Source organism: Ursus americanus, chromosome 23 (assembly GCF_024610735.1).
Source record: "Ursus americanus isolate L20-20 chromosome 23, mUrsAme1.1.p, whole genome shotgun sequence".
Classification (NCBI taxonomy): domain Eukaryota; kingdom Metazoa; phylum Chordata; class Mammalia; order Carnivora; family Ursidae; genus Ursus; species Ursus americanus.
The window spans coordinates 24,452,403-24,471,176 of NC_142149.1; the positions used below are offsets into that span (position 1 = coordinate 24,452,403).

At 57.8% G+C, this 18,774-nt stretch overlaps 1 protein-coding gene across 1 annotated transcript; it reads right to left on the reverse strand.

The window, feature by feature from the left end:
* Positions 1–6,687: 6,687 nt before the first annotated feature.
* Positions 6,688–12,690, reverse strand: DLX3 (distal-less homeobox 3). Its single transcript, XM_045773050.2, has 3 exons — positions 11,350–12,690; positions 10,141–10,331; positions 6,688–8,552 (listed from the first exon to the last, which is right to left on the reverse strand). Exons 1-3 carry the CDS (start codon positions 11,672–11,674, stop codon positions 8,205–8,207), a joined length of 864 nt encoding a protein of 287 aa, XP_045629006.2. The 5' UTR covers positions 11,675–12,690; the 3' UTR covers positions 6,688–8,204.
* Between the last annotated feature and the right edge of the window lie 6,084 nt (positions 12,691–18,774).

Consider the following 18,774-nt stretch of genomic DNA (forward strand, 5'->3'; position numbering starts at 1 on the left):
GCTGGATACAAGATATATATAAGACATCAGTAGCTGTTCTCCAGCAATAAATAAGGGAAAATATTCCTGTTATAATGTAAATAACAAAATAATACAGTACTGTAAGTATATAGGTGGGGAGAGCAGCTCTTTAGCTGATTAGTAACTGGAGAGTATTAAGCCTTGCTCTCCTCCCTTCTGTTGGCGCTACGGCCCAGCACATGGCTCTGTCCTTGGTGCGCACCCTTCCGTTAAGTCTGAAGCATGGCAGACTTAGATTGGAATCGAGAAAGCAATTTCCCAGTAGAAGGAGGAATTCCCAGTATGAGAGAGCTCTGCCCCAGTCAGAGGAGAAAGGGTCAGCTTTGAGCCCACTGAGGGTGCCTAGAACTCTCTAGGCCAACTGAGGAGGGTCCTACCGGCACACAGGCTGGTTTCATTGAAAACTAAGTGTAGTTTGTTGAGCGCCCATCATGGTGCCAAGCTACGCACTAAGCCCTTTATATGTATCATCTCATTTCCTTGGCAGCCCTGCAAAATAGGTATGATTAGCTCCATTTATAGATGAGGGAAAGGGAGGCCCAGGGAAGGCAAGTGACTTACCTGAGGCTACACAGCTAGTTAAGGGTCCAAACCAGGGTTTGAGCTCAGGACTGTGCCTACATATGACTGTTTGGACACGCGTGTCCTAGTCTATGGAATGACAATCCTGGTGTCTCTAAGGGCACAGGGCAAGTCTGAGAACAAAGGGAAAGGTCGAGCCTGGCCCCCTGCACTCCTTCTCTCCATTTCACTCTCGGAGGCCATGGGGTGGTAAGAGGCCCACAGACCAGGGATTCAGAAGGCTGGACCCCGCGGAACTTTAGGAGAAGCTACGGAACCTCTCTGAGCCTCAGTGATCTCACCTGTGAAATAGAATAAAAAGTGCACTGACTTCCACGCAGTTGAGAAGATCGAATGAGACGGTGCCCGTGAAAGCTCCCGGCATAGGGCTGGTACACAGTAGGTGCTCGGCAGCTTCCCTGCCCAGATCTTGGGAGGATCTGAGTCTGTGCTTGGAAGCAATGCTCTCTTGCTTTCCTTCCTTACCAGCCAGCCTCCTACTCCCTCTGGCCTCTTGTTTTCCTCAGCTTCCTCCCTAACGTCCCTTAGCCAAGGGTATGTCTCTCCCCCCACCTCCCCCATGGGTGATGCCTGAGCTCAGGGCAGGCCTGCCTGGCCCCAGGGGTGGGTGTGGGACGGTGCCACACGCATTGCATGACGTGGCCAGGCACTCTCCGTGCACAGGGAAGGGCACCCTGCTGCCTTTTGCCAGGTTCGAGGTGAACTACCCGGGGTGGGGGGACACCCCCCCCCATACCAGCTCATCTTCCAGGGCGTGGAGTCTCCTTGCCCTGCTTACTCAGCAGACATCTCCAATCCTGCTCCAAGTTGCCCCAAGAGACAACCAAGAAGTTTGAGCCTCTGGGCTCCACCGCCCCCCCATCGGCCCCCTCCCCAGGTCGGCTTCCTCCTAGGGTGCTTATCCTGGCTGCCTTGCACCCTTCAGCCCCTCCTCTCTCAGACTGCCGACCTGGGGCAGAGCAGCCAGCGGACTCCAGACCCTTCCCAAGTGCTTCCAGGGCCTCTGAGCTTTCCAGGACTCCAAGGGGCCCAACAGGCCAATTCCATACTCCCCCCATTCCCACCCCCAGCAGAGCCTCCAAAATTCTCCAGCCAGTGGACTGGACCCATCACAGCCCCTGGGACGGGGTTGCTCAGATCGTTAGGTCTGACCCACTTGTCCTGCAGAGAACATTCTCGGTTCTGCAGCCTGGAGGCCAGGGTTTCAGAGCCCACTTAGTAGTGCCTGTCCAGCTATGGCCTGCTGATAGGCAGAGGAGCCCCAACAGGCACGCCGTAGCGCTGCCCCGGATTTGCTGTGTGACCTTGGGCAAGTCGCAAAGTCTCTCTGGGGCTGACTCCCAACAATTAGATGAGATGATGTGCAGGGAGGGTGCAGCCCTCTCAGGCCCTGCGCTGGCTCGGGAGCAGCAACTCGGTGTTGGGCTTTCCTCTCATCGAACCCCCAAGACCCAAAAGACAGGGCAGGTATCATTCCCCGTCAGGCTCACCCTCATCTGATGAGAACAGGGACCGAAGCCAAGAGGGTTTGCGTGAGGGGCCCAAGAGGCCTATCGCTTCCTTCACTCGTTCAGGTATTCTGTGCTCACTGGGCGTCCCGCTACGGCAGCCTGTGCTGGGCATGGGGGGGGTACGTCCCCGTCCTGGGGAAGATGCCCAAGTCCCTGCCCTCACCCCCCGGGCCCCCCTCACCCCGCTTCAGATCATCTCCCAGCTCTGCCCCCAGGGACCTTGGTATTAAGATGTCCACTTGCCCTGCAGCCCAGGGTGGACAAAATATTCATGGGGTCCATGCCCCGTGCTGTGAGCTGGGGACAAGGCCGTCAAGATGGCCAGATAACTCTACAGAACTGGGAACTGGGGCCTGGGAAGTCACTCTGTTGGTCATGCTGCATGGGCCTGAGGGGCAAAGGAGAAAGGGGGAGTGCTGGGGACCCAGGCTGGATGTCAGAGAAGGTTAGCCCAAGGAGTTGACTCCAGGGCTTCTGTGGAAGGGGGCTGGGCCTCTTCGAAGAGCTGGAGGCTGGCCTTCTGCACTTTCTTGACCCCAGCCTTTTCCACCAGCCCCCACCTGCCCCCTCTGCCCCAAGCCCCCTCCCCCAGGGTCCCCCAGTCAGCACTGCCTCCCCTTCCCTGGGGCTGCCAGGAAACTCATCTCCAAGCACTTTCTGGCTGCTAAGTCTCCCAGTCTCAGGCTGCTGGGTGGCTGGTAAACAGCTTATTAAGGTGATTAACGCTGCAATTAAGGCTGGAAAAACAGAGGCCAGGGTGCTGGCAGCAGGCGCCCCCTTCTCCTCCCCCCTCCATTCTCCTCCCCTCTCTGTTCTCCCCTCTGTCTCCCCTCCCTTCCTCTTCCATCCCCTCTGGGCTGGGTTGATGTAACTCACTCAGCCTGCCTTAGCCAACCAGAGCCCTCCCCTAGGGGCTGGGAGGCTGCACACCAGGGGTCCTATCTCAGATGCCCGGACCCCCCTTCCGCACTGAGCTGGGGGCTTCCCTAGACTGGGGAGTAAGTGGTAGTGATGGTGTGTTGCCGAGGCGAATGGTGTATGCAGGCTGAAGGGGGGGGGTGGGAGAGCTCTAGGATCCCTTGTCCAGGACCCCATGAAGGGAGGGGCCTCGGAGACAGGGGTAGAGAAGGGCCAGGGCTGTCTCCTCTCAGAAGGGGGGCAAGGAGCTTCCTTTCCCCAAATTCAGGGTGTGAGGGCCGCTGCCAGCACAATTGAGGGGCCGGGAACTGCCAGACCCTGCCCTTCTCTGAGCCTGGCATCTGGAGAAAGACTTAGGAACCTTCTGCATCCAGGCTGCCCCTTCCTTCAGCAGCCCTCTAGCTCTCCCCTGGGCCTCCTTCCTCTCCACCTGAGTCCTGGAAGGGGAGTTATTCCGTAGCTGGCACTCTAGGGAGTACGTCTCCAGGCCCCAGCACTGCCTGTCATCCTGTCATCCTTCTTTCAGGGCATAATTCAAATGCTACCTCTTCCATGGAGCCTCCCCAGGACTCCTTCCCACCCACTGCCCCTGCCCTTTCCCTGACAGCCCCTCTGCGGTCCTCCCGGGCTGTGTTAGGTCTGCTCAGCTGGGGGGGTCTCCACGGCTGGCCCCGCTTCCGGCCGGGAGCACCTGGTACAGGTGTGTGGCTCCCTTCCCCAGGCTCCAGGCAGCTGTGCGCCAGCCCCTGCAGTGGTGAGCTTGGAGCAGGTGCTCACTAATACTGGCTGATGGACTCCTTTTGGGAGAGCACCGACTCCTCTTCGAGATGGCTGGATCAAGGGCAGCCAGTGGCTTGGGTCTGAATTGAGGGTATGGAAGGACGAGAGGGGGCAGGAAGCAAGGTGGGGAGTCAGCCCCTTCTCGCCCCCCCATCACCATCGTCGCCGTCGTCACCATCCACCGTTGTCAACAGCAACTCTCATGAACCGAGCAGTACTCGCCATGTGCTGGGTACCTTGTTAAGCATTTACTCACATTATCCTATTTAATCCTCTCAACAACCCTAGTAGGCAGGTAGCATTATCCCCACAGTGTAGATGGGGAAACTGAGGCTTAGAAGGTTAAAGTGACTTGTCCAAGATCACCCAGCCCGGGCAGTGGTGGAGGCAGGATTCCGCTCAGGTCAGCTGACTCCAGCACACACATTCCTGACCGCAGCCTTAAGCTTTTCCTCGGACCAGCCCCTCCCCCCTCCACTTCTCCTCCAGGGAAGAGCCCAGGGAGGAGGGCTGGCGGGCTGGGGTGGGTGGAGCGGCGGTGGCGGGTGGTGGCGGCGGCGGGCTCCTGCTCTCTGACGCTCTGCCCCGGGGCGTCTTAGTAAACTGAGCGGCAGAAAAGCCCATTAAGAGCACCCAATCTCCAGACAGACCTGGGTGCAAATCCCAGCATCGCCACATATTAGTTATGTGACCTTGACAGAGACTGAACCTCTCTGAGCCTCCATTTCCCCATCCGAAGAATGGGTACTATATCACCCACCTCCCTACCCCTGGTGAAGGTCCCACGCCCAATGCCTGGCACAGAGTAGGACTGTAGCGATTGTCAGCTGTTAGGTTCGGAGAACAGCGACCCCCAGGGCAGACTGGGGTTCCCCAGCCCCCTCCCCCTTCCCCAAAGCTTGTTGCGAGGCAACCGGTGTCATCAAGAAGCACCTGGCAAAAGATGGGCTCAGCGGCCCCACCCTGGCACCCTGCCAGGTCCCCCACCCCAGCCTTTTCTTTGCGCCCCCTGCCCAGGACCAGTGAGGGGGACGAGCTGAGTGGCCCCGAGGTGAGGCGAGGAGGAAGGGGAGGTCAGGGGTGGGGCTGACCCCCGCGGGAGGTCACCGGGGCAGTTAATCCAGCCTGACGGAGCAGGAATGAGCAGGGAGGAATTAGGGAGCTTACAACATCCTTTCATCCCGCAGCAGCCCGCCCGCCAGCCTGCCTGCCCAGCCTCCTCCTTCCTTCCTCTCTCTTTCTGCCCTTTTTTTCCCTCTCCCTCCCTTTGCTGGCAGCCCAGCCCTAATAAAACGCAGTGTCTCCAGCAAGTCTGCCCGGCTGCCGCCTCGCCGCTCCTGCCTGCACGCAGCCCTCAAACCAAACTGCTCAGCGCAGCCCCGCCTGGCAGCTGCCACTTAACCCTTGCCAGCCCGGCTGGCGTCCGTGGGCGGAAGGCCCTCCTCCCTTCTGCCTCCCTCGGGCCTGGGGGGAGGCAAGGCCAGCCTCCGGAGAGGGAGAGGGGTGCAGTGGGGCTGGGGGGGCTCCCCACCGTTCTGGAGCCCAGCCCTGAGCACCCCCAGGCCAGGTGCCCGGGACTGCTGTCTACCCAGGTCCTGGGCAGGGGGGGGGGGAGCCTGAGAGACCCTTCCTTCTGACCTCTCAGTTGTGTTCTGCTCCGTGCCTCCCAACAGCCCCAGGAGGCCAAAAGGGCGGGGCTTGTTGTCCCCATTTGACAGATGAGGAAACTGAGGGCCCCGCAGGGAGGTTTCAGGTTGAGCTGGGTCACCTTGGCTGCTGGGTGGTGTTGCTGATTCTCAGTCCAAGACTTTTTCCAGGACGGGGAGCCTCAGTCTCGTGTGCGCGGGCTCGTACCTGCGTGACACTCTGGGGTGATGCGAGGGACACGTGTTTGCGCACCTGCGTGTTGGAGGCCCCCGTCTCTGGGAGTGTTATGGCTTTGTACGTTTGTGTGACACCAAGGGGTCTCAGGTGTATTTGTGTGTCTGTCTCAAGCGGGAGTCCATGCAGGGGTGAGGAGGGAGAGATGGCACCACGAGTCTCGGTACGTGTGTAAGAGAGAAAAGGAGCTCACAGGCATGTACACGCATTTACACTGTCTCCCACCTGCACCAGCATGTGTCACCCACACACCTCCCTTCATTCCAGCACCTCTAGCTCCCTGTCTCCAGTCTTGGAGGTGAGCAGCTAGGAGGGGAGGGTGGGAGCAATGCTGGCCCAGGCGATCTGGGGGGGGGCAGTAGCAAGAAGGCTCTGAGTCAGGGCCCGAGCCTGAGAAGGGAAACACAGAACCCCCTCCGTCTGTTTGCCTCCCTCATCCCGCTTGGATCCCCAGCATGGGCTGGGGTCCCTGTCAGCTGCAGGAGCAGTGGTGTTCCCCCTGCCTGAGGCCCCACCCTCACGCCAAGCTGGAAGGGACGGACCAGAGAGTGAGGGACCGGGGAGTGCCTGGGCGTGGAGGCAGGGGGTTTACACGCGTGTGCAAGCATGTCTGCGTGTGAGCCCAAGATCAAAGAGCAGCCCTGAGGTGACCTGGCGGCGGCTGCGGTGGCAGTGGCGGAAGGCAGCTGGCTGGCAGGCAAGGAACGCCAAGCCGCCAAGCAGAGTGGAGTCAGGGAGGCCACGGCTGGGAGCCTCCCACCCACCCAGACCTGCCCAAGTCAGGGGCAGCCACAGGGTCAGGAGCACCTGCCACCAGGGGCCAGGCCCAGGCCAGCGCTTGAGCCCAGAGTCCCAGCAGTGGATCCTCAGGGCTCTGAGTCCCCCAGGAGCCCCTGGAGGCTCAGCAGTCTCTCTGTGTCCAACACCTTCCCCAACTCCCAGGCCCTCCCCAGGAGCTGTCTGCCTCCAGCCTCCAGCCTCCAGTTCAAAGAGCTCAGTGGTTATTTTCTTCTTTTTTATTAACGTTATATATAAAGATGGATCCAGTAAGAAAGCAAAAATGAGAAGGCTGGGAGGGAGTGGGAGTTGGCTTCGTTCCTGCCCCCCGCCTCGGGTGCGACTCTGAGATCTACCTCGCCTCTGCTTGCTCCCGCACCTCCCACCAAAGCCAAATCCAGCCGGAGCCCATATCCCTGTTTCTCTCGGCTCACGACGCACAGGCAGGTACGTCCAGGAGGAAAGGACGACATAAATAGGAAACCACAGTAGGGAGGAGGCCGCTTCTCTCTGTTGCTCTTAAAAAAAAAAATACATACTATATATATATATATATATATAGTTAGTCTTCTACCTCCCCTTTTCTTCGATGTTTGACCACATCAGGGTGGAGGAAGGTTAGCTCTGGGGGGACGTCTGGGCCAAGGAGGGGCGGCGCTGCCAGCCCTCCAGACAGCCACCCCCTCACCCGTAAAGGCATGGAGCTGTCGCCCTCCCCTCTCTCCCGGTGCACCTCACCCGCCATTCTCCATCTGCGGGAGCAATCTGTTTCCAAAGTCACCGGAAAGGGGATGTTTTGGGGTTTGTCTTGCCTGGCATATTTCCTTGGAGATTTGGGGTTTGGCGCCCGAACTGCCAACTTACTGGAGGAGAGGGAGAGGTGGGTGGGGGTGGGGCAGAGCAGAGGTGCCCATGCAGGGGAGACTGGTCCTATCTGGTAACAATGCCCTTTGTTTTCCTAGTTTTCAACAGCTTTTAAAACCAAAGTTGTGCAAAGTCCTATACACGGAAGAAGAAATGGGTCCTTAGGAAAGACACCTGAGACCCACCGCCCCTCTCCGACCAGAGGGGGAGAGAGGAGAGAGATGGCTCCTTGAGTTCTTCCCTCTAAAGCCACAGATATTAAAAGATTCCCTCACTTGGGGAGGGGGGGCGTTCTTTGGTTTAGCCCTCAAATCTGAAATGAGGGCTAGAAGTGCGGGCTGGGGGCTGCCTGACGTCCCCACCCTGAGTCCTGGTCACGATATCCAATGTCTTTTTTGGCAGAGGGGATGCTCGGAAAGTGGGGAGCCACAGGTGGCTTGGGAAGGACCAGGCCTAGCAGGTCCCCAGCCCAGGCCTGACCTGCAAACGCTCCGCAGTCTCCCTGGTCCCCAAGGTCTCCAGTCTGCGGAACGAGCACTAAGTTTTAGAAGCTGGAAGGCGATGGGCCATTGAAAGCCAATCCAGGCTCCTGGAGCAGAAGGGGAACGGCTGTCCCAGCTGGAATGGAGTGCCCCAACATCTGGAGGGGGACCCCAGCGCCTAGGCAGGGAGAGGGAGGTTCAGGGGACATCCTTGGTCCATGCATATTTCATCTGGAAGCTCTCGGGTCCCTGGAGAAAGGGGCAAGGGAAGGGGGAAAGGGGTGCCTTTTCCCCTGTGCTCCTCGATGATTCCTGAGTGTCGGCTAGGACGGAGGCGCCTTCTGCCTGGTCCCGGGTCCTTCGTGGGAGATTCAGGCCAGGTGGGTGCTCAGTACACAGCCCCAGGGTTGGGCGGGGGCCCAGGGGAGGCGTGGTGCAGGGCGGCCGGCTGAGGCGGCTGCTGCTGTAAGTGGGGTCCACTCAGGTTCTGTGCATGGTACCAGGAGTTGGTGGGGTCGTCCAGATAGCTCGGGGAGGCGCTGTATGGGAGCGGCGGGGGCAGCTGATTCCGGGCGGGGGCGGGAGTGGCGTGGGAGGCGGTGTCCCAGAGGGCGGGCGACGGCGGTGAGTTGCAGGCCATGGAATCACTGTTGTTGGGGCTGTGCTCCAGGGGCACCTCCCCGTTCTTGTACAGCTTCTTGAATTTGGAGCGGCGGTTCTGGAACCAAATTTTCACCTGCGCGGGAGGGCGTATAGAAAAGGGGGAGCAAGTTAGCCTCTCAGGATGCTTAGGGAAAACCCCAAGAGGACCCCGCCTAGAGAAGGCAAGTCCAGTACCCCATGTTACACACAAGATCCAGGCAAAACCCAGGTGTCCTGACCTAGGGCCAGCCTCTTTCTTCTATCCGGGATAGAACGCAATCGGAAACAGGCCACTGCCTGGCTCCAAAGTCCATTCTTCCTGCTTACCAAGTGTGTGACCTTGGGCAAGTTACTTAACCTCTCAGGTTCTCGCCTTCCCCATCTGCAAAATGGGGATGCTGACAGCCCCTACTTCGTAGGGTCATCATGAGGCTCAAATAAGTTCGGACAGATAAAGAACTTAGGACCGCCTGGTATATAGTAAGCACTCAATAAAAGGCAGCCCATAAGGTGGGGGATGGGCAGTTCGTGGTATTTCGTTCACATTAGAAACCCAGACGCAGAGGCGCACAGATCCACAGAGACAAACACACACCCACGGAAGCATCGCCATGTGCAGGAATGTGCCCACTCACAGCATCACACTCAGACCCCAGGTTATGAAGATACACGCAGGCACGGAGGCACCCAGGTCCATGCCCCACGAACGGGAGCACCAGGAGTGCTCGGGGGGCTGGCTCACGGGGGGGGGGGGTTGACCTGGGGACTCAGGAGCAGGTGAGCCATGATTCCCCAAATTTCCCTTGGGGTATCTCCCCCTCCCCCTGCTGCTCCCCACCCCATGACTGGTACAAACAATGAATCAGCTCCTCACTGGGTGACCCAGATTCCCAGAGGACCGGGCCCCACGCAGCAACCCAGGCCCGCCTGTCAACACCTGTAGGGAGCCAGGCATCCACCAGCCACTCCTCCCCTGAGCAGGCACAGGCTGCTGGGGGCTCTAGAACAGGCTGGGGGGAGGGGTGGAGCTCACCTTTGAGTTCCTATCTCCGTTTGGGGGGAATCTCCCTTCCTGGCTTGGGGCAGGGGAAGGGCTGAAGCGTTTGGGTGCGGAGCATGAATGTGGCGTCTTGGTAGAACCATACATTTTTGTACACGCGCTCACCACTGTGCACAGCCATGTACACAGCCGCGTACACGTGTCCCTCCATCAATCGACAGGATGACCCTGGAAAGGTCGCACTCCTTATGCGACCATTCCGACCCATTAGCATGTGTGCAAATATCCACGCATACACGCATGTAGGTACAAGGCTGCACACACATGCCTGGCCTAGTGGGGGGGACACGGGATGCGGACTCCTGGGAAGTGCGGGACAAGCACTGCTGAGAAGCCTGGGAGCTAGGGAGTCTGGAGTAAGGGGAGGATAGCTCTCCTTGTGACGGACACACACAGTTGCACAGGTTCACAAATATGCACGCCTGTACACGTTTTAATGCAGACACTTCCGACAGCAGTTGAGACTTGGCATGGGGGAGGGGTGGCCTTCCCTCTATCGGCAAGGGTTTCAAGGGCCTGCCGGGGATTCCAAAGGCCAGCCGGCTTCGGCGGCGCCTGGGGAGCCCCCAGGTCCCGCGCGGCCCCACCGAGCCCCGGCGGCCCTCGTCGGCCCCGCACTGACCTGTGTCTGCGTGAGGCCCAGCTGCGCGGCCAGCTCAGCGCGCTCGGGCAGCGCCAGATACTGGGCCTTCTGGAAGCGGCGCTGCAGGGCGGCCAGCTGGTAGCTGGAGTAGATGGTGCGCGGCTTTCGGACCTTCTTGGGCTTCCCGTTCACCATGCGCACCTCGGCTTCCGGCTCCTCCTTCACGGAAACTGCGGGCAACGCATCGGGCGGGGGGCGGCTCAGCTTGGGCCTGCGCCCCCTGCGCCCTCCGGGGCCCCGCCGGCCGCCCCACGTTGCGGGCCGCCCGGCTGCGCGCTCCGCCGCCCGTGCCCCGGCAAGCTGCCGCGGCCACCGAGCCAGACGGGGACCCGGACGTCGCGGCCGCCCACGACGCGCGCCCCCAGCCCGCAGCTCCGCGCCCGACCCCCAGAGTGCAGTCCCCGGCGCCGGCCACCCGGGCGGGGACCGCCGAGGCTTCGCTCGGACGCCTTCCCGGCTCGCCTCCCAGCCTCGCGGTTCCTCGCCATCCGCCTGCCGGCCGCCCCCTTCTCGCCCCACCTTGCCCTCGGTCACCTCTCTCGCTCTTCCCCTCCGTTCTCCCTTCCTTCCTTTTTCTTTTTTTAAACTTTTTAAATTTTGGAATAGTTTTAGATTCGCAGAAAAGTTGCAAGCATAGTACAGTCTCCCTCTTCCTTCCTGCCTTTCTCCTTTTTTCTTGGCCTTTCCTCGGTTCCTTTCTCTCACTTTGTCGCTCCACATTTCTCTTTTGCTCTTTCTCCACCTTTCTCTTTTTTTCATTTTTCCACTTCTCAGTCTCCGCTTTCCTCTGTGTGTGTCTGTGTGTCTGTCTGTCTGTCTTTCTCCATGTCCCCCTTACCATTCCCCCCTCTCCCCGGCCCACAGCCAGAGGGTCCCTGGAGCTTCCAGTCCCCACTGCGTAACCCCAAGCCCTTGCCACTTGATGGAAGAGCTGATGTGCCCGCAAAAACACCTCGCTTCAGAGGTCCCCTGACACCCCTCTTCTTCCTCCCCTAGTTGGCCCCATCCTCCCCGAGACGCGGGTGCCCAGCCTTGGGACTGAAAGGTCGTCTGTCCCCTCTTGGGGTCATCTAGCCCACTCTGTCTAACTTGAGACAGCACTTTTCTCCCCCCCCCCTCGAGGCTTCCCCAGATTTGGGCTTCCGTTCCCCGCCTTTCTCTGCTTAGGGGAACCCTCCAAGCTCTCACCTGGGTCCTGGGCTGGCAGCGGCTGCTCCCGGTACGCCCCGTATTGCCGGTAGGAGGCTCCATAAGTATATTCCGACTTGGGCGAGTAAGCGCCCGTGCCCGCAAGCCCGTTGAGATTGAACTGGTGGTGGTAGGTGTAGGGGTTCACGGTCTGGCCGTAGGGCTGGCCCGAGTAGTAGTCGTGCTGGGGAGCGCTGTAGTAGCCCAGATCGGTGACCGAAGACTCGGGCAGGGTGGGCGAGTCCTTGGAGCCCGCATGGCAGCTCAGCGAGCTGGAGATGTCCGTGAGGATGCTGCTGAGCTTGCGATCGAAGGAGCCACTCATCCTGGCGGGCGCCGCGCGTCCCGGGGCGGGCCTGGGTCGCTGAGCCGAAGCGGGCAGGAGCTCCGAGGAGGCGCAGGAGACGCGGCGGGGGTGTGGGTCCGGAGGCCGAGGGGAGGGCCCGCGGGGTCTCGGGGGAGGGGAGGCCGAGGAGCGCCTAGACCATCGCCGGCCTTCCGGCGGTCGCTGCGCGCCTCTCGTCGCGTCCCAAGCCACAGTCAAATGCTGCCAGCACCGCCCGGCCAGCCGGTTATAGACTCAATAGTGGAGCCGCGGAGGGAGGCTCCAGCGCTCTGATTGGCTGCAAGTCTTGCCTTGGAGGCAAAACATGTTCTTGCGCTCTTTCGTTCTCTCTCTCTCTCTTTCTCTTCTCTCTCTCCCCCATTCTTTGTTGTTACCCAAAACACACACACGCACACACGCACACACGTTACTCCTCTTGTGGCTCCCTCCCTCAGTTCAGACCCCCCTCCCTCCCCCCGTGTCTCCCAAGGAAGGAGTGGGGGGAGGATGTCTCCGCTGGGGCCCCCAGGATTTGTCAGTCTGTCTGTCTCCCTGGCTGCTGCTGGGAGATGGGGAAGCAGGGGAATTTGCCCATTGGGTGTTTGTGGAGGGAGGTGGTCCAAGGTGGTGTGTGTGCCGACACTCTGCAAACGACGGGCGGACAGATGTGCCCAGACTGGGAAGGACCCAGGGCTCGTGAAAATATTGTAATTTCTTTTGCAAGCATAAGAAAAGGGAAAGACATTTTAGGTTGAAGAAAATGTTTGACTATATATTGATATATTTACAGCAATGCAGTCATAAAATGTAATCTTGGATGCCTTTACAGAGAAAGGGGCCCGTCAGGGCAAAGTGCTTTGGTACTGTGAAAGTCATAATGGGGCTGAGAGGGTCCTGTTGGAGAGGCAGCCCCGGGGGGGGGGGCAGGTGTGTGTGGATTTAGGGGCTAATGCAGAGGGTGGAGGGCCATGACCTATCTGGTGATGCAGTTTCAGAGATTGCCCATGCTTGCTGGAGGGAGCAGGGGACCTGGGGTCCCCATGAGGCTGGGTGGGGGGAGACACAGGCTGGCTCTCTGTGTGTCTCAGTAAGTTTGGGGGCAGATTCTGTGCATTGGGGGCAATACTGGGGGAATGTGGGCATTTGGAGAGATCAGGTATATGGCACGGGTGTATTGGGGTATGTTGTGTAAAGGTTTCACGTGTTCCACAGTATACAGAGATGCACAAAAGTGCACGGTGTGTGTGCGTGTGTCTGTGTGTGTGTGTACACTCGCGCGGGCATGGTGGGGGAAGTATAAGCAGTGTGAGTGGAAGGCCATGGGAGGGGGTGTCAGCGTTGTGCATGTGTAGTTGTATGCAGATGTGTATAAAACTCTTAGCACCGTCCCAGTTTCCAGGAGCTGGGAACCGTGATGATCCATTGAGTCCTGTCCCTCCCTTCTAGAAGGCCCTGAAGAAGCTCCCCTTCCTGCGATTGGTGGCTCCACAGTTCTATCTGGCCTGTAAAGTCATCCAAGTTGTTCCCATCGCCTACAGCATTTCTCCATTCCACCCCCAATTCTGTTCTCCGCCTTCTTCTGGGGGGAGGGGGAGCTCCTCCAAATCTCAGTTCCTGGCCGTATAGGACCTTCACACAGGGCAGCCCCGTCAACTCTGAGGTCCCCTTCGACTGCCGGGCAGGGCTTAAGGCGACCCAGGACACGCAGTGCCAGCGCGCCACCTTGTGGTCATTTCTGGGCTCTGCAGCCTCCCCAAGTCTCGCCAAAGCCGGGGGAGGGGTTTCCCTCCTAGACTCTTCCGCCAGGCAGGGAAGTGTGCTGGGGGCTCTGTGCCTCTTTCCAAAGTTAGACTCCGCGGGCAGGCCATCAGGGGCTCCCAGGGCTTTGGGAGCTGCGGTGGGCGGAGGCAGAGGGCCCCGGTCCCCGGGCCGAGGGGCAGGAGTGCACGCCAGGTCTGAGCCGCTCCGGGGAGGAGGCAGCGTGGGAAAGGTGGGGGCGGGGGCCGGGCGAGGGGAGCGCTATCTGTCTGTCTATCTCCGCGTCCCCCCAGCGCCTATCGCCCGCCGCTCTGAGCCCGTGGCGGGGCGAGTTGCCACCCGCTCGGGATGCCCTCTGTTCTGTTGCCAAGAGGGCGCCTAGAAAGCTCGAGGCGTTGGGGGCAGCGAGGGCACTGGCCCGGCCGGCTCCCCTCCCAGGATGCGAGCGGGGGAGGCGGGCAGGGCCTGCTTTGGAGCCCCCAGCTCCCCACAGAAAAGGGACAGCATATGGCAAGCCCCCTTCTCAGCAGTTCATTCATTCATTCACCACCGAGGCAAGGAGGGCCAGGTGATTCAAGATGGCAGGGAGTCAGTCTACCTTCCTCGTGAGGTCCTCGCAGAAGCCTCACTCCTTTCTCTCCTCACCACCCCGCCAACCTGCAGCTCTTAACTTCAGTAAGTGAGCACTGGACCAGGAGTCCGGAATCCTGGAATCCTGGAAGGGTGGTGGATTACATTAGCATAGTTTCTGTGCTCTCCGTTCTGCTTTGAAAGTCTGAAAGAAATGGACAAAAATGCACACTGAAGACTTAAGTGAACAATTCAACAATTGTTGGGTAATGTGAGATTAGCATCTGGTAGTCCATTGCACGCTGGGCTCCAAGCCTCCGGGGACTGTATCTTGCAGTTCACTACTACCTTTCAGGTACCTAGAGCAGGTCCTGACACACACAACCTCAGTCCTCAATAGATGTTTGTTGAATGACTAACTGAGACTCTCTAGTCCTGGAGAGGGACTGAATCATCTTGGCTGAGTGCGCTTGCAGAATGAGAAAAGGGGGAGGCATGGAGCCCACACTGGCATCAAGTGAGCTCACTCCAAGGTAGGAGCAGCTTCCCAGATAGGGCCGTGTGTGGCCTCACAGGGACCGGCAGGCCAGCAGAACTGGAACCCCTAGTCCTTGCACAGACACTTGCAGGCTCAGGAGTGGCGAGGTTGTCAGCCAAGTAATGTGACCAGTGCTACCGACTGCACCTCATCCGGGCCAGCAAGATGAGCAGGTGTCAGTCAGGCCAGAGTCCCGCCCCTGGTGGAAGGATGCTGTGGGGCAGTGTGTTAGGGGTCTCTGGGAGGCTGGCAGGACGGAGATGCTGTGCTGGCCAATGCCCAGGTCCAAGTCCATCGTCCACCCTCTCCCTGGGCATGAGAAAAGGTAGACTGTTGAAGCAAGCTGTTTCCTGGAACCCAAGTTTCATGCTATCTGGGCATGGCCACAGCCGCTGGGCTCGCAGAGTGCCAGGACCAAGGGGAGGAACTCAGGAAGGAGGTTGGAGACGGGGTGAGCTGGCCCACCCTTGCTCTCTCCTTTGCCCGGGGAGCTGACGCCATCTAGTGGTCGATATTAGGAGGCCAGAGTCCGGCTCCACTGGAGAGATGGTGGAAACGAGCTCCATGCAAAGCCCCCACCATCATACTCAGAAGGAATATTCTCTTCACTGATATTAGGAGCCCTATATCAGCACGAAAAATTCACTTTTCATCATCACCTTGCCTTACTCCACAGCTGCCTCCTCCCTCCCCCACCCATCCTTGTCTAGCCAGTGGCTCCTTCTCTTAGGTTTGTCATTTGTAAAACAAAAAGTGGATTATTGTGGGGCACCTGGGTCCGACTCTTGAATTTGGCACAGGTCATGATCCTGGAGTCATCAGATCAAACTCCATGTCCAGCTCCAAACTCGGCGGGGAGTCGGCTTCCTCTCTCCCTCTCCCTCTGTCCCTTCCCCTGCCCCTGTACTCTCTCTCTCATATAAATAAATAATTCTTTTTTTAAAATGGATTATTAGATGGCTTCTGAGGTCCCTTCAAACTCTGATTCTAAATTCTTAGAGACTCTTGTCACTCAAGGGAGAACTCGCCTTTACCTTCTCACCAATTCCCTTGGACATATACCCCAGACCTCCGGCCCTTGGCAACCCAGATGTCTCCTGGAGTCCTTCATCCATTCAATAAATCCCTCCTGAGCCTCTGCTAGACTTGGTGCTGGGGATGGAGGATGAAAAAGACAGACACAATGCCCTCTGCATGGAGCCCACGGTCCAGCAGGGGGAGTAGACACAAAAGCCACCAGTTTTACTACCATGTGACATGTACTGGGACAGGTGTGGCACATGCTGCTGTGACATGGTGACATGGAGGCAGAAGATATCTGGACTGAGACCTGGAGGATGTGTGAGACTTGGCCAGGAAAAGCAAGGATAAGGGGAAGGAGGGAGTTCTGGGAAAAGTTTTTGCAAAGGCTCATGGGACTGCCTGGGGCACAGCATTGGGGGAGAGTTGGTTAAAGGTAAAGCTGGAGTGGAGCCGAAGACCCAGAGCACAGAGCCCTTAGAACCCCAGAGCAGGGGCGCCTGGTTGGCTGGCATTAGGCATCTGCCTTCGGTTCAGGGCCGTGATCCCAGGGTCCTGGGATAGAGCCTGGCATTGGGCTCCCTGCTCCGCTGGGAACGCTGGGAGCCTGCTTCTTCCTCTCCCACCCCCCCTGCTTGTGTTCCCTCTCTCGCTCGCTGTCTCTCTGTCAGATAAATAAATAAAATCTTTAAAAAAAAAAAAAAGAACCCCAGAGCAAAAGAATGGGCTTTATTTAGCGGCTACACAGAACCACTGAAAGATATTAATCAAGAGAAGACATGATTGGATGTTGGTTCTAGAAGCGTCCCTCTGGCTGCCGTGTGGGGATGAATCAGAGAGAACAAGATTAGAAGCTGGGGGACAACCAGGAGGCTCCTGAAGGAATCCAAGCAAGAGGGCAATTGGGTCCAACGTAAGGAGGAGGCAGTGAGGATGGAGGGAAGCAGATGGGTTTGAGAGACAGCAAGGAGGCCGAGCAGTAGTGCTTGGGAATGGACTGGAGCTGAGTGACCAGGAGAGGGGACCGTGGGGAATAGCCCCCACGCTTCTGACTTGGGCAACGAAGTGGAAAGTTGAGACCGTTCTCAGAGAGAGAGAGAGAGCACCAAGGAAAGGGGCTGCTTGATGAGCAAGAGGGTGCCTGTTTCCTTTTGCTTTTTTAAACTTTCACGCATGAAAGTGCGCAAATCAGGGGCGCCTGGGTGGCTCAGTCGTTAAGCGTCTGCTTTGTCTGCCTTCGGCCCAGGGCGTGATCCCAGGGTCCTGGGATCGAGTCCTGCATAAGGCTCCTCTGCTGGGAGCCTGCTTCTTCCTCTCCCACTCCCCCTGCTTGTGTTCCCTCTCTCGCTGGCTGTCTCTCTCTGTCAAATAAATAAATAAAATCTTAAAAAAAAAAAAGAAAGTGCGCAAATCATAAATAATGAATTTGTGTGAACCAAATATGGCTGTGTAACTGGCAGCCAGGGCAGGAAGCGAGAGCACCAGCTCTCAGAAGCCCCCTCAGGCTCCTTTCCCGTTACGACTCCCCAAGGGTGAAGTCTCAGCTCCTAGTACTACAGGTCAGTTTTGCAGATTTTTGACTTTTGTGTGTGTGTGTGTGTGTGTGTGTGATTTTTATTTATTTATTATTTATTTATTTATTAAAGATTTTGTTTATTTATTTGACAGAGATAGAGACAGCCAGAGAGAGAGGGAACACAGCAGGGGGAGTGGGAGAGGAAGAAGCAGACTCATAGCGGAGGAGCCTGATGTGGGGCTCGATCCCATAACACCGGGATCATGCCCTGAGCCGAAGGCAGACGCTTAACCGCTGTGCCACCCAGGCGCCCCAATTTTTTATTTATTTTTTAATAAGACTCTTTGATGTCTGTCTTCTTCTGTTCAACATTACGTTTATGTGGGTTTGGTATTATTGGTTGTATTTGTAGATCATTCATTTTCACTGTTGTATGCAGGGTTCTAGCATGTGAATATACCACCATTTCTTTATCCGTTCTACTGTTGGTGGGCATTTGGGTAGTTTCCTGTTCGGGGCCATCATGAGCAGTGCTTTGAGCTTTCTCGTTCATGTCTTTTGGCGCACATATGTACACGCTGTTGGGTGCCTGAGAGCGGACTTGTGAGCCACAGGGTGTATGTTTGGCTTTCAAAGATACTGCTGGGGGTGCAGGGAGGCTCCTGGGTGGCTCAGTTGGTGAAGCGGCTGGTTATAAAACACATCCAAGGGGCTCAGTGCCAAGTCTGCCTGAAATTCTTTCTCTCCCTCTCCTGTCCCTCCCCTGGCTTTCTCTCTCTCTCCTTCTCTTTCTCTGAAATAAATAAATAAAATCTCAAAGACAAAGAAAGAAGATACTGCCAAGTCATTCTCCCAAGTGGTTAGGCGCTTAGCTCAGTCTGGCCATGTTGAGTCTGACCGGCTTTGCTGGAGCTGTCCAGCAGGCAGTTGGCTCCATGGGTCTGAAAAATCAATAATAAGTCTGGGATGGGAGATGCAAATTGGGGGTTTGGGGCATCTTGTGGTAAGTGAAGCCACTGGCATGGATGAGATGGTTCTGGAAGGGAGGGAGAGAAGAGAGCCAAGGAGGGTTCTACGGCAGCTCCTGGGAGAGAGTGACCAGATTGGTGCGAGGCAGTGCGGAGGGAAGTGGCCCTGAGTGTGTGGGTGGGTGGTGGTAGTGGTGGTGAGTGTTTCAAGGAGGAGGGAGTGGTCAGCAAGCTCAAATCCTGCTGGGGACATGCGGTTCAGGCAGGATGAGGACTGAGACGTGCCTTTTGGATGACATTTCAAGGGGGCAATCAGTGATATCAGGAAGAGAGGTTCAGTGGAGGGGAAGCGGGAAGGCTGTTTACAGCTGGTTGAGGGACAAGTAGGAGGGGAGGAAATGGAGAGGACAAGTGCAGACAACTCTGTCGTGAAGCTTGGCTATGAAAGGCAGGAGGGAGTGGAAAGCACGGTAGCTGGAGGGTATTTGGCCTCTTGGGGGGGGCGTGGGTGTGGGTGTGCGTGTGTGTGTTTCAAATGGAAGCAAGCTTGTTTAGATGTCAATTATAGCAGCCAGTAGAGAGGGGTTAATCAAGAGATCCAACCCTGAGTAGGTGGGAGAGGAAGGATCTGGAGCCCCACCCAAGGGGTTAGCCTCCGTTGAGTCAAGAGGGAAGATGCAATGATAAGGGCTGGCTTTCACGGAGCACTCACTGTGTGACAGGCACTGTT